Below are 14,926 nucleotides of genomic sequence, written 5' to 3'. Positions count from 1 at the left end.
CAAAGACAATCTAGACAAAACCTTAACCAACTATAACAAAATGTTAGAGTAAACTAAAATGCTAAAGTAAGACTAGAATACAATTAACTTTAACCTGTTATGGCTGCATCCCTTTGTTCTCAATTTCCGCCTGAAGACATACCCTAATCTAACTGCCTGTAGCTCAGCCCCAGAGGCAAGGATATGCATATTCTTGGTATCATTTTCATGGAAACATTCTGAAGTTTGTGGAAATGTTAATTGAATGTAGGAGAATATAACACAGTAGATCTGGTGGAAGAAAAGAGAAAGAAAGAGCATACGTTTTCTGTTTTTTATTGTTGTAGTATCTTTCACATGTACTAGAATAGCCACACAGTCAGATAGGATGCTGGAGATGATGTTGATGGATAACACAAGAGGGCAGCTGTAGGTGTGCAGAGTTTCAGACTGATAACTTCAGGAATGGGTGAGCTACATGACATTTAGCATGAAGTCACCCAGGTGTCCCACACAAGTTGCCCAAATGTACCCAAGTGGCCGAATTGGTGAAATGACCTATAACTATATACAGCAGTGCAAATAACTATATACAACACATCAAAAAGCAATTCTAACACACACACACACACACAAAAAATGTTTTAAAAAATATTAGAAAATAAATATAGAAAAAAAAACTGTACACCCCTTGGAAATCCTCGTCACAGTATTTTGCTGCCTGTGCCCTGTCCCATAGCAGTCTCTTTCTGATGTAAAGCAGAGGTAAACTGAACAAGTGGTGCATTTCATGCGACACAGAACACAACGACGCCTCCATGTTGTGCCCTTTTGGCCCTGAGGCACAGTCATGCCTGCACAGGTAGAGCGGGCAGCTTGGCACCGGGGCCTCCCAGTCGGAGTCGCTATCACTGTGAAAGAAAACATAAAAAAATATTTGTATTGTATGAGCCTTTTATCATCACATAAAATAAACAGATATGTATTGATTGTATAGAGCAGAGGGAACAGTCACTAAGGTGTTCCATTCAACTCCGGCCATTGCTATATATATATATATACACACACACACACCCAAACAAACCACACACACACACACACACACACAAACAAACTACACATTTCATTGCAAAAATGTTTTTTTTATATATTTTTTTTATATATAATATATATATATTTTTATATTTCATAAAACGGCATTAGCACTTACCCGTCCAGAAGTACGTCCTGTCCTTGCAGAAACAGCTCCTCAGTTTGTTTTCCTCAAACAAAAAATCTGTCTCACTTTCACTTTTACTTTAGAGTTTGACTTCGCTTTATACACCAGGATATCTTCAATGAAATCGTTGAAACTACAACTTTCCGAAATACAGCTGTGCGTAAAAAGCCTTACAGCAACTGCTCTGATCGCCAAGGCGAAAATGGAGTTCCCTGCGCGTGCGATTACAACCAAGGAATTGTGGTCCAACCCCAAACCATTACATACTGGCGTTTACCTCAGCTCATTGGCTATCTACCCAGCTAGATTTCAAGAAGATCAGTGGTCATTAGGCAGAAATATAGTCAATCAATGAAGCTTCGCTAAAATGATTGATGAGTCAGGTAGTCATTTATCGTTGTCTTCAAATCAGCTCACTTCGGTCAATTCTCCCTGCAAAAAAAACAATAATGTTTGACTGTGTTGCAAAAATCCAGAGGAATGCACTGAAACCCACCATGACTAGATAAACTATTGTTTTCAGGGGCGAATCACGCCGAATGCTACGTAAAAAATTGATAGAGATGGAATTCACGGCACAAATAGTTTACAAAATGTTTAGATTTAGGCTATAAAAATGGATTTTATCAAAGAAAACGGCACTTCATTTGATCAATGTGATACTCAGGAAGAGAAATAAGAGCAAGATATCAGAATGTAAGTCATAATTTTACCTTCAGATGTGAATGTTTAAAAACTGTCATGGCGGAAAATGTTTCTGTTCTTGATTGCTCTTCTCAAACAAAAGCATGGGATTTGTTCTCTGTAATAGCTAATTTGGAAAACGTAGTTTGATTACCAAGATTCTAATCTTTTGAAGGGTGTAAAACACTTGCATTTTCAAGAATGTTTAATGTTACGAAATTGTATTTTTAGTTGTCATTCTGAAATTTCCCCTGATGTTGGTCCCTGTACGGGTATCGCAGCCATAACAGTTTTTTAACTTACAGATGAGCCCCCACTTGTCACAGGCCGGCTCATTGTGGCAAAAATGAGGGGACGCGAACAACAGGTATAGGCCAATTTAAAAATATCTTTATTGTAAACAAAACTATTAACTTTAAACTAAGAAAAAGGAATGAGGTGTGGAAGTATCATAATGTAAGGTGTATGTAAAGTGCATGGATGCGTGAATCTGTGTGTATGAATGACTGAGTGAAAACTATGCAAAACTACAAAAGAACAAACAAAACAGGTTCATCCCTGGAGGAGCGGAGAGACAGTTTAAATACTCTGATCCCAGGTGACTCCAATCACTAACGGAGGAACCGCCCCTGCAATGCAGAGGAGCCGTGACACTACCGTCCAGTCGATGTGGATAGGGGGGTGCTCTGTCTGCTGTTTCCAGAAGTCCACGATCATCTCCTTTATTTGTTTTGTTGACGATGAATGGGAGGTGTTTTCCTGACACCACACTCTGAGGGCCCTGACCTCCTCCCTGTAGGCTGTCTCGTCGTTATTGGTAATCAAGCCTACCACTGTAGTGTCGTCTGCAAACTTGATGATTGAGTTGGAGGCGTGTATGGCCACGCAGTCATGGGTGAACAGGGAGTACAGGAGAGGGCTGAGAACGCACCCTTGTGGGGCCCCAGTGTTGAGGATCAGTGGGGTGGAGATGTTGTTTCCTACCCTCACCACATGGGGGCGTCCCATCAGAAAGTCCAGGACCCAGTCCCACATGGCGGGCCGAGACCCAGGGTCTCGAGCTTAATGACGAGTTTGAAGGGTACTATGGTGTTAAATGCTGAGCTGTAGTCGATGAACAGCATTCTTACATAGGTATTTCTCTTGTCCAGATGGGTTAGGGCAGTGTGCAGTGTGATTGCGATTGTGTCGTCTGTGGACCTATTGGAAAGGTATGCAAATTGGAGTGGGTCTAGGGTGTCAGGTAGGGTGGAGGTGATATGATCCTTGACTAGTCTCTCAAAGCACTTCATGATGACGGAAGTGAGTGCTACAGCACGATAATCGTTTAGCTCAGTTAACTTAGCTTTCTTGGGAACAGGAACAATGGTGGCCATCTTGAAGCATGTGGGAACAGCAGACTGGGATAGAGATTGATTGAATATGTCTGTAAACACACCAGCCAGCTGGTCTGCGCATGCTCTGAGGACGCGACTAGGGATGCCATCTGGGCCGGCAGCCTTGTGAGGGTTAACACGCTTAAATGTTTTACTCACGTTGGCTGCGGTGAAGGAGAGCCCGCAGGTTTTGGTAGCGGGCCGTGTCGGTGGCACTGTATTGTCCTCAAAGCGAGCAAAGAAGTTGTTTAGTTTGTCTGGGACATCGGGGTCTGGTTTTCTTTTTGTAGTCCGTGATTTACTGTAGACCCTGCCACATACCTCTCGTGTCTGAGCCGTTGAATTGCGACTCTACTTTGTCTTTATACTGACGCTTAGCTTGTTTGATTGCCTTGCAGAGGGAATAGCTACACTGTTTGTATTCGGTCATGTTTCCAGTCGCCTTGCCCTAATTTAAAAGCAGTGGTTTGCGCTTTCAGTTTTACGTGAATGCTGCCATCAATCTATGGTTTCTGGTTGGGGAAGGTTTTAATAGTTACCGTGGGTACAATAATCTTGAAGCGTGGAATCAGATTGGTCAGACCAGCGTTGAACAGACCTGAGCACGGGCGATTCATGTTTTAGTTTCTGTCTATAGGCTGGGAGCAACAAAATGGAGTCATGGTCAGATTTGCCGGAAGGAGGGCTTTGTATGCATCACGGAAGTTAGAGTAACAATGATCTAGAATTTTGCCAGGCCGGGTCGCACATTCGGTATGCTGATAAAATTTAGTGAGCCTTGTTTTCAGATTAGCCTTGTTAAAATCCGCAGCTACAATAAATGCAGCCTCAGGATATGTGGTTTCCAGTTTACATAGAGTTCAATGAAGTTCTTTCAGGGCTGTCAAGGTGTCTGCTTGGGGTGGGGGCAACACACGACTGTGATTATAATCGAAGAGAATTCTATTGGTAGATAATGCGGTCGGCATTTGATTGTAAAGAATTCTAGGTCAGGTGAACAAAATGACTTGAGTTCCTGTATGTTCTTATGATCACATCTCGACTCGTTAATCATAAGGCATACACCTTCGCCCTTCTTACCAGAGAGATGTTTGTTTCTGTCGGTGCGATGCGTGAAGAAACCGGTACCAACTCTGATAACGTATCCTGAGTGAGCCATGTTTCTATGAAACATAGAATGTTACAATCTCTGATGTCTCTCTGGAAGGCAACCTTTGCTCGGATTTCATCTACCTTGTTGTCAAGAGACTGGACATTGGCGAGTAGTATACTCGGGAGCGGTGAGCGATGTGCCTGTCTACGAAGCCTGACCGGAAGACCACTCCGTCTGCCCCTTCTGTGGCGCTGTTGTTTTGGGTCGCCTGCTGGGATCCAATCCATTGTCCTGGGTGGGGGACCAAACAGAGAATCCACTTCGGGAAAGTCGTATTCCTGGTCATAATGTTGGTAAGTTGACGTTGCTCTTATATCCGATAGTTCCTCCCGGCTGTATGTAATAAGACTTAAGATTTCCTGCAGCAACAGTGTAAGAAATAATACACAAAAAACACAATACCGCATAGTTTCCTAAGAACGCGAAGCGAGGCGGCCATCTCTGTCAGCTCCGGAAGTTACAGGATTGTACATAGTGTATGACTGTGTTGACAGATATATCTACTGTAAATCACATCTTGATATGTTACTTATTTTACTTTTTTAACATGCAGAGAAATAAACCACGTCCATGTTCTCCTTTTGGTAGGTATTTTCATTATTAAACATGCAATGAACTACATGGAGGGAAAAGTACACTGCATTCAGCACCACGGACAGAACTCTTGTTAATGGGTATGTACAAAAACACAAGAAAGAGAGAGCTCAACATTACATTTAAACTACTCAATCAGTGTGAGGAGTGAAGTCTCTGATGGGCATTGACTAGAGCAGTGAAGTCAGGTATAGTTTCTGACTTCACTATGTGCAGGATTGTTTAGAGGCGAGAGTCAGTAAGAGATGATCTGTGACTTGCCTTGTTATATTTCTTCACTGAAAATGTCTGTTCACATACATAGGTTGACCCAAACAGTACAAACATCTTCTGAACGTGACTCCTAATCTTTGGAAGGTTTTGTTCAACAAAATATGCATAAAACCTTGTCAGTGACATTGTTTAAATAGTTCTCCAATCACTGCTTCAGACTGAAGATCGATAAGCTCAAGTTGCAGGTCATTGGGAGCATTATCCACATTGAAGGTGAAAGGAGAGGAAACCAACAGCATGTCATTTTCCAAAACTTTGAAATCCTCAAAACGACAAGAAAACTCACCGTTCAATGCATGCAGCAGCGATGTATACTTCTCCCGCTGGTCAAATGATAGGGAACAGACTAGTAGTGTCGCAAGGTGGGTGAGAATGTTGGCTTCTACTTGATGGGTCAGGAGGAGTAATTTTCCCTTGAAGGCTTTGACAAGGACTGTACATCTGATGTGCAAAAAGGCCCTTCCCTTGTAGTTTGGAATTCAGTTCATTCCTGAGGGCCATGATGTCCACGGTGAAGGCAAAATCAGCCAAGCATCTTGCAGTTTAGGGAAATCCACATATTTTCCTTTCATTTGCAGAAACTCAGCAATCTCCGACTTTTAAGTACCTTCCCCAAACTGAGCCATCTCACGTTAATGTGGTAGGGGAGATCTGCATTACCCAAGTCTCTCTTCCAACAGTGAGACAAACTGCCTGTGGTTTAAAGTTTCTTCTCTTATGAAGTTTACCACTTTAGTGACTGTATCCACAACATGGCTCATTTTTAGAACAGATTTACAGAGCACCTCCTGATGAATAGTGCAATGCAGGAAAATCATTTTCTGATCTGGGTTCATCTCAGTTATTATTTACCTTTATTTAAGTAGGCAAGTCAGTTAAGAACAAATTCTCATTTTCAATGACAGCCTAGGAACAGTGGGTTAACTGCCTGTTCAGGGGCAGAACGACAGATTTGTACCTTGTCAGCTCGGGGATTTGAACTTGCAACCTTCCAGTTAGTAGTCCAACGCTCTAACCACTAGGCTACCCTGCCGCTTGATCTTGTATTCTTTTCAAAAGGCCAAAGTTTTTTTCCTGTCAAGTTTGGGCACCCATAAGTGGTCACAATGGATCACTTTTCAAAACTCAGTCCCAGCTTTGCCACACACTTATTAACCCCCTCCAATAAACATTTCCCTGTGTTTGTGCTCTTCATGGACTGCAATGAAGCAAACTCTGTCATTTCAAAATCTGGGATTATGCCTCGTAAGAATATCAACAACTGTGCCGTGTTACGTGCATCACTGCTCTCATCCAGGGCCAAAGAGAAATAGATGTAATCCTTTACTTTGTCTTCAACTGTTTTTCCATATTCTCTATGATGTCCTCAACATGCCGGGCCACTGCTCGTCTTGACAGAGAAACATTTTCAAACAGCTCTTTCTTGTCGGGGCAAAGTATTGCTGCAGAGTCAATTAAACGTTCTTTAATGAATTCGCCCTCAGCAAAATTGTTTTGCTGTTTAGCAATTATGTGAGACAGTACATAGCTAGCTCTCACAATTCCATTGTTTGCTGAATGCAGTTTTGTGAAAAGTCCTTGCTGCTTTTGCAACTGAGAAAGCAACTCCTTCGATGCACTTGCCCTATGCTCAGAAGACATATTCCTATATTTCTCTGCATGCTTCGTCTGGAAGTGTCAGGACAAGTTGTAGTCTTTCAAGACAGCGATGGTGTTTTTGAACACTAAGCACACAGCTTTCCCTGATACCTCACTAAAGAAATATTTCGATGTCACTTGTCGCGATACGAAACCTTCAGCCCCGCCCCTTGGCCGGCAGCGGCGTGCTAGAGGTGGTTAGCGTCCCGTTCCCTGGATTGGACAGGGCACTATAGATACTTCAGGTTATCTCGGTATAACCAGGACCGCTCGCGTAGCCCTGCCTCTTTTTCTATATCGAAGCGTTGTCCGCGTAGAGAGGTCTTTTGCCTTGTCACTCTCAACGGTCTAGCTCTAGCTGGGATGTGTGAACCCCACCTTTATCCTCTAGACTCTTTGCTTCACCACTAATTGGTCCTTGAGTTGTTATTAAGCACTAGTCCTACCAGCTTCTATATGATTTCCCTGTGGTTGAGTATTTCCCCTCTGTGATGTATCTAGTGTGAAGACCTTTAGTCAACTTAGTCTCACTACTCTGCCCGTCGGCTATGTATCACTTGGATAATAAAACTTAGATAGATCGATAAGACAATTAAATGAATCACTACTGGACACACCTTCCTCCTTGTCTTTTAATGGTAACTCATTATGTCATAGAGCATTGATCCCCGTTTCCAGTGTCCCGGTAGCGGGGATTGTCAGAGTTGTTATCTCCCGTGCCGTTAACTGTCGTTGAGAGAACCTTTTGCTCGAGACAAAATAAGACTACCGTTTATTTTTGAAAACACTCTGTTTTTTGTCTTTTACAATCAAAAACACTTCAAAATACACAATTTGTTACTCGGTCACACACAGCGTTAATCAAAAACATGCAAATGACTTAATGCTCTTATAAAATGCCTGGTACAATGATAACACTTATCTCTATATTAAATACTTGTAATAGTTATTTAATTACTTTTGAGAGATGACGGGGAGACCCACGAGATCAGGAGCAGAGCAGAATTTAGTTAGGTTGCGACTCCCCTCTACTGTCTGAGAGGTTGACTTTGAGTCGGTGGTTTACTAAGTTTAGAGATTCAAGTTAGACTGGAGAGATCAGAGGTTCTCCGCTGAGCTACCGCAGTGTCTGTGGCGAGAAATACCTAGCCGGGATGAGGAGCTCAATCAATTAAGATATTTTGCATCCTGATTCTGCCAGGCGAAAGGCACTCTGACGACAAAACTACTGTCCAATAGCTAAACGGCAAGAGCCCAAGTTCCAGCAAGTTGGAATCTGTAAGTGATTTGAGTCAGGTGGCAATTACCCGAAGTCAAATGGTTGTCTAAATGAATTCAGAATTCAAGAAGTCAGCGCCAAAGTTAATGGCAAATGTCTCTTTATATACCTTTTGATTCTCTGCACCCGATCCGCTGCTCCTCCCATTCCCCCAGAGCAGAGAGGGTGATGACATATCTTACAACAGGAAATACTTTTCTTACAGTGCACATATAGGCCTCTGTTTATGACAGAGCCTATTACTCTAGCAACAATGAGTCTAACAGTTTTTCCCATTCCTCAGAGGAGTCGTTGAGGGGTGGAGCGGGAGTTTCTTGGTATTGTGAGGTTGAGTTAGGAGGTGAGCGGGTGGCAGATTCGGGTGATTGTGTCCAGTCAGGTAGTTCAGATGTTTCTGGAGGCTCAAAGACGGGTGGGGATATAGGGGGAAAGGGACACAGGGGAGATCCCTTTGGTGTTTCACCACACACTTTTGCTGGAACATCCTACTTTCATTGTCTACCGTTTCTTTGAAATCTTTGATTTTTTTTTTTTTGTGCAATTTCTAGATAGCTACTATTTGTAACTGTGACGTGTGTGTCAGCCTGTCAGTCACTGTCTGTCCTTGTCCAGTTGTTATTTATACGTGCCTTCAAAATAAATGTCCCATAAGAGTTGGGAGTTAAATCATTACACTTTGATTTGTCCAAATATGCAAAAAAAATCTAATAAAGCTAGCTAATTTATGTCTAACATGACGTTAGCTACTTTGGGTATCGTCAGCTCAATTAACTTGCTATCTGTTGTTGGGTTGGTTGAGAAAACAAAGCTGGATAGTGGAGTCAACGTTGTTTTTCTAACTTATAGAAGATGGACATACAGAATTTCTTCTTGGGAAAAAGGGCTAGAGATGCAGCTCAGCGAACATGGAGACGGTTATTGTATTTGCAGGAGTAAGTGAATAGATTGTGTGTGTTTGCAACACAATTATTTACTTGTAGCATTAATAAAACATTGTTTTTCTATATTTACTTGTAGCATTAATAAAAATAAATATTTTTGTTTTACTTGTAGCATTAATAAACAAATACAGTGCCTTGCGAAAGTATTCGGCCCCCTTGAACTTTGCGACCTTTTGCCACATTTCAGGCTTCAAACATAAAGATATAAAACTGTATTTTTTTGTGAAGAAGTGGGACACAATCATGAAGTGGAACGACATTTATTGGATATTTCAAACTTTTTTAACAAATCAAAAACTGAAAAATTGGGCGTGCTAAATTATTCAGCCCCCTTAAGTTAATACTTTGTAGCGCCACCTTTTGCTGCGATTACAGCTGTAAGTCGCTTGGGGTATGTCTCTATCAGTTTTGCACATCGAGAGACTGATATTTTTTCCCATTCCTCCTTGCAAAACAGCTCGAGCTCAGTGAGGTTGGATGGAGAGCATTTGTGAACAGCAGTTTTCAGTTCTTTCCACAGATTCTCGATTGGATTCAGGTCTGGACTTTGACTTGGTCATTCTAACACCTGGATATGTTTATTTTTGAACCATTCCATTGTAGATTTTGCTTTATGTTTTGGATCATTGTCTTGTTGGAAGACAAATCTCCGTCCCAGTCTCAGGTCTTTTGCAGACTCCATCAGGTTTTCTTCCAGAATGGTCCTGTATTTGGCTCCATCCATCTTCCCATCAATTTTAACCATCTTCCCTGTCCCTGCTGAAGAAAAGCAGGGCCAAACCATGATGCTGCCACCACCATGTTTGACAGTGGGGATGGTGTGTTCAGGGTGATGAGCTGTGTTGCTTTTACGCCAAACATAACGTTTTGCATTGTTGCCAAAAAGTTCAATTTTGGTTTCATCTGACCAGAGCACCTTCTTCCACATGTTTGGTGTGTCTCCCAGGTGGCTTGTGGCAAACTTTAAACAACACTTTTTATGGATATCTTTAAGAAATGGCTTTCTTCTTGCCACTCTTCCATAAAAGCCAGATTTGTGCAATATACGACTGATTGTTGTCCTATGGACAGAGTGTCCCACCTCAGCTGTAGATCTCTGCAGTTCATCCAGAGTGATCATGGGCCTCTTGGCTGTATCTCTGATCAGTCTTCTCCTTGTATGAGCTGAAAGTTTAGAGGGACGGCCAGGTCTTGGTAGATTTGCAGTGGTCTGATACTCCTTCCATTTCAATATTATCGCTTGCACAGTGCTCCTTGGGATGTTTAAAGCTTGGGAAATCTTTTTGTATCCAAATCCGGCTTTAAACTTCTTCACAACGGTATCTCGGACCTGCCTGGTGTGTTCCTTGTTCTTCATGATGCTCTCTGCGCTTTTAACGGACCTCTGAGACTATCACAGTGCAGGTGCATTTATAAGGAGACTTGATTACACACAGGTGGATTGTATTTATCATCATTAGTCATTTAGGTCAACATTGGATCATTCAGAGATCCTCACTGAACTTCTGGAGAGAGTTTGCTGCACTGAAAGTAAAGGGGCTGAATAATTTTGCACGCCCAATTTTTGATTTGTTAAAAAAGTTTGAAATATCCAATAAATGTCGTTCCACTTCATGATTGTGTCCCACTTGTTGTTGATTCTTCACAAAAAAATACAGTTTTATATCTTTATGTTTGAAGCCTGAAATGTGGCAAAAGGTCGCAAAGTTCAAGGGGGCCGAATACTTTCGCAAGGCACTGTATATAGAAAAATATTTACTTGTAACATTTCACACGTCACGAAAACGATTCTCGCGCTTCCATGGGGCAGAAGTCAGACTGTTGTGATTCTATATGGCCAGATTGCTAGCAAGAATGACAAGAAACTGCCATATGTGGGGGATCGTAAGTGGCTCATTTCAGCATGTTTCATCTTGTTATTGATAACAAATCTTGTTTCATGGTGTTTTAACTGATTTAATGTAAATGCAAATATGGCTAAAATTCGCTAGCTAGCTACTAGAAACCAACAACTGTAATGACGTATGAAACAGCAAGTGGTCATTGTGCACATTTACAGTGGGGCAAAAAAGTATTTAGTCAGCCACCAATTGTGCAAGTTCTCCCACTTAAAAAGATGAGAGAGGCCTGTAATTTTCATCATAGGCACACTTCAACTATGACAGACAAAATGAGAAAAAAGAATCCAGAAAATCCGATTGTAGGATTTTTTATGAATTTATTTGCAAATTAATGGTGGAAAATAAGTATTTGGTCACATACAAACAAGCAAGATTTCTGGCTCTCACAGACCTGTAACTTCTTCTTTAAGAGGCTCCTCTGTCCTCCACTCGTTACCTGTATTAATGGCACCTGTTTGAACTTGTTATCAGTATAAAAGACACCTGTCCACAACCTCAAACAGTCACACTCCAAACTCCACTATGGCCATGACCAAAGAGCTGTCAAAGGAAGACTCTGGGAAGACTGAATCTGCAATAGGTAAGCAGCTTGGTTTGAAGAAATCAACTCTGGGAGCAATTATTAGAAAATGGAAGACATACAAGACCACTGATAATCTCCCTCGATCTGGGGCTCCACGCAAGATCTCACCCAGTGGGGTCAAAATGATCACAAGAACGGTGAGCAAAAATCCCAGAACCACACGGGGGGACCTAGTGAATGACCTGCAGAGAGCTGGGACCAAAGTAACAAAGCCTACCATCAGTAACACACTACGCCGCCAGGGACTCAACTCCTGCAGTGCCAGACTTGCCCAATTGGTGGCTGACTAAATACTTTTTTGCCCCACTGTACCTGCTTAGGAGCCCAATGACCCAATATAGAATGCATCATGATAATTGATGTAGATATACATACTAACACGTTTGGAAAATCTGACAAATATGCAATATAGTTTGATGCTACCCTCAACAGGACAGTAGTTTTCAGCTGACAAATAGGCAATATATTGTTTTTTTTGTTTAATTAAACAGGTAGAAATATTGTCCTTGACCTTGGAATCTGATTTATTACCACAAATATTATAAAATCATGATTTTCAAGTGTTTGGTGCATGAGTTTCTACATATTATCTGCAAAAGTTTTGGCATAACCCTTTGAATTATGTTGCAAGTGCGCAAAGCATGACAATCTCACATTAGTTGTGACCAACATCATGAGTTATTTTTTCAATAAAATATTGGACATTGTTTATGAAAACATTGCAACAAAAATAACACATACCTTTTCCAACAAGTTGTCTGTATGGAAAATTACAATATATTTATGCACTCGGCACAGCCAGAAGAGGACTGGCCACCCCTCATAGCCTGGTTCCTCTCTAGGTTTCTTCCTAGGTTTTGGCCGTTCTAGGGAGTTTTTCCTAGCCACTGTGCTTCTACACCTACATTGCTTGCTGTTTGTGGCTTTAGGCTGGGTTTCTGTACAGCACTTTGATATATCAGCTGATGTAAAGAAGGGCTATATAAATACATTTGATTTGTAATTTGTACTATTAACAATATATTCTATTGGTTTACTGACCACAATCCATTTAATTAATATTAAGACGTTTTGGTTATTTGGCGTTAGGAGAGCACAGTGCATGGAAGGAAGCAGTGAGATATGTGACATAGCGTTGTTTCTGCAAAATGTTCACTGCTAACGTGGGAGGCCAAGAGTACGGGGCGCTTCATTTCGGTCGCGCAGAGAACCCCACTCCGAGTCAGGTCTGAGCCCAGGATGTTCTGAATGTCAAGTGACGTTCCCTGTTGCTGTCCTTTCAGAATCACGAACCTGCCACACACTGAAGGCCCATAGGTTCTCCACTGCGCAAACTTGTCTATAATAGATATGAAGGCTGTTAAGATACCGTATTAATGTTTCAAGAAAGGAGTGTATATATTTGGCCTGGTTTTATGCACTGACTGAACGGAAGCTGATGATTATGAGATTTTTTACTCAGCTGGTCTCGGGGAGAAATTAAGAGTCCTCACTGTCAGAGACCGAGACCGAGTCAAGACCGAGTCAAGACCGAGTACAAATGTTTACGACACCGAGTCAAGACCAAGACACTCAATATGTGGTCTTGAGACCTGATTCCAGACCGGTCTGGAGTACTACAACACTAGTAAGCACTACATGATCAAGGGATACTACAGTGTGTAGTATAGTATTCTCCAGTATACAACAAAGTTCTATAGTAAACACCCCTCAACGATCGAGGGGATACTACAGTGTGTAGTATAGTATTCTCTAGTATACTACACAATTCTAAGTAAGCCTTACATAATCGAGGGATACTACAGTGTCTAGTATTCTACAGTATACTACAACATTCTAAAGTAAGTATTACACATGGCCAAGGGATAGTACCGTGTGTAGTATAGTATTCTAAAGTATACTACAAATGTCTATAGTAAGCACTACATTATCTAGGGATACTACAGTGTGGAGTATAGGATTCTACAGTATACAACAGCTTACTTCATAATTCTATAGAATTCTATAGTAAGTATTATAGTATTCTATAGTAAGCTTTAGTATATTTTTATGTGGGTACTACCCAACTTCCATGGACGTATGATGCAGTCCAAATACGGGCACCATACTGGTGTTTTGAAACACTAAACAATGTTATACCAATTATTTTGGGTTTTAAGATCTAGCTGAAGCAGAGTTAAAAGTAGCTCTGCAAAAAAGACAATAGCCTATTAACTGGTGACTTAACCATAATTAAGACCATGAGTTTTCCCTGACCACTTGACCTGAACCAGGAAAAACTGTAACTAGGACACTAAGTTTCTCTGGGTCAGGTCAAATGGTAAGGACAAACTCCTGGCCCTACACATAATGTCATATCCCTCTCTCTAGGAGCGGTGCTTCCAGTAGGCGGCCTCCTCCTGGGTGAGTCCTTCATCGAGCCCCTGAGCAGCATGGTGGTCCGGGTGGGCGGCGGTAGCATCCGGGCTGGGAAGCTGGTGCCTCATGCCGGGGGGTTCCAGGCTCTACTGAACAGCCAGACTCTGGTTGCCCGTATCCGCCTGGTGGAGCTTCTGCGTGGGCTCAGAGAGGACTGGGGCTCTGGGGAGATGGGTTTGCTGGGTCTGCAGGCCCAGAGGAAGGAGACTGAGCTGGGACGGATCCAGGCTGCAGCCAAGGAGTTGGAGCAGGCCTGGGGGAAAGGGCTACACTGTCACCTGCAGCTGCTGAGCCGGCTGGAGACCCTGCTGGACTGGGCCTGGGGCGTTGTCCAAGATGGTGGCGTCCAAGGTAAGTTGTTTTCACACCTGCTTGTGTACTTTGCCGGTTATTTTTGTCCAGGATTCAATCAGATCAGCCTTAACCCACGGTAACCAACAACTGCATAGCTTATCATTGCTTTTGTTTAGGTGTGTCGGAGTACACCTCTGACACAATGCATTGAAACGATCAAATCCATAAGCGGCACCCAGCATTATACCTGTTGTGGACATTGCCATCGCATTAGTAGAAATCCCATGCAGTTTGAACACTGGGATTTGTGATGTAATTTACACCTCATTTAGGCTGATATAAATCCTTATTATTTTTGTTTGAATGATTTTCAATTTAAGAGTCATTATTTTCTGTAGAGCCTACACTTTCTTGTTCTGAACTTCTCACGCGGGTGGGATATAAGGAGTCGGGATGGTTATGGTTTTGTGACAATGACCGCAAGGTTAGCCGCTGACAGCTCCAATACAGTCTTAACAAGAGCAATAATAAGCTATGCGTTTGTCGGTTACAGCGGGTTAACGATGATCTGATTGAATACTTACTGCTAATCCA

The 14,926-nt window shown here is 42.1% G+C and overlaps 1 protein-coding gene across 2 annotated transcripts in view; it reads left to right on the top strand.

Moving 5' to 3' along the window:
* si:dkey-103g5.4 (uncharacterized) overlaps positions 1-14,926 on the top strand; it is a 65,331-nt gene that overhangs the window by 28,009 nt on the left and 22,396 nt on the right. For both annotated transcript variants that reach the window (XM_029673232.2, XM_029673231.2), the window contains exon 17: positions 13,991-14,389. In XM_029673232.2, coding sequence (XP_029529092.2) covers positions 13,991-14,389 — 399 coding nt within the window. The remainder of the gene's footprint in view (positions 1-13,990; positions 14,390-14,926) is intronic.

Source organism: Oncorhynchus nerka, linkage group LG11 (assembly GCF_034236695.1).
Source record: "Oncorhynchus nerka isolate Pitt River linkage group LG11, Oner_Uvic_2.0, whole genome shotgun sequence".
In the NCBI taxonomy this organism is placed as follows: domain Eukaryota; kingdom Metazoa; phylum Chordata; class Actinopteri; order Salmoniformes; family Salmonidae; genus Oncorhynchus; species Oncorhynchus nerka.
The sequence above is the reverse complement of the archived record's forward strand: the minus strand, read 5'-3'. Positions and strand labels throughout refer to the sequence as shown.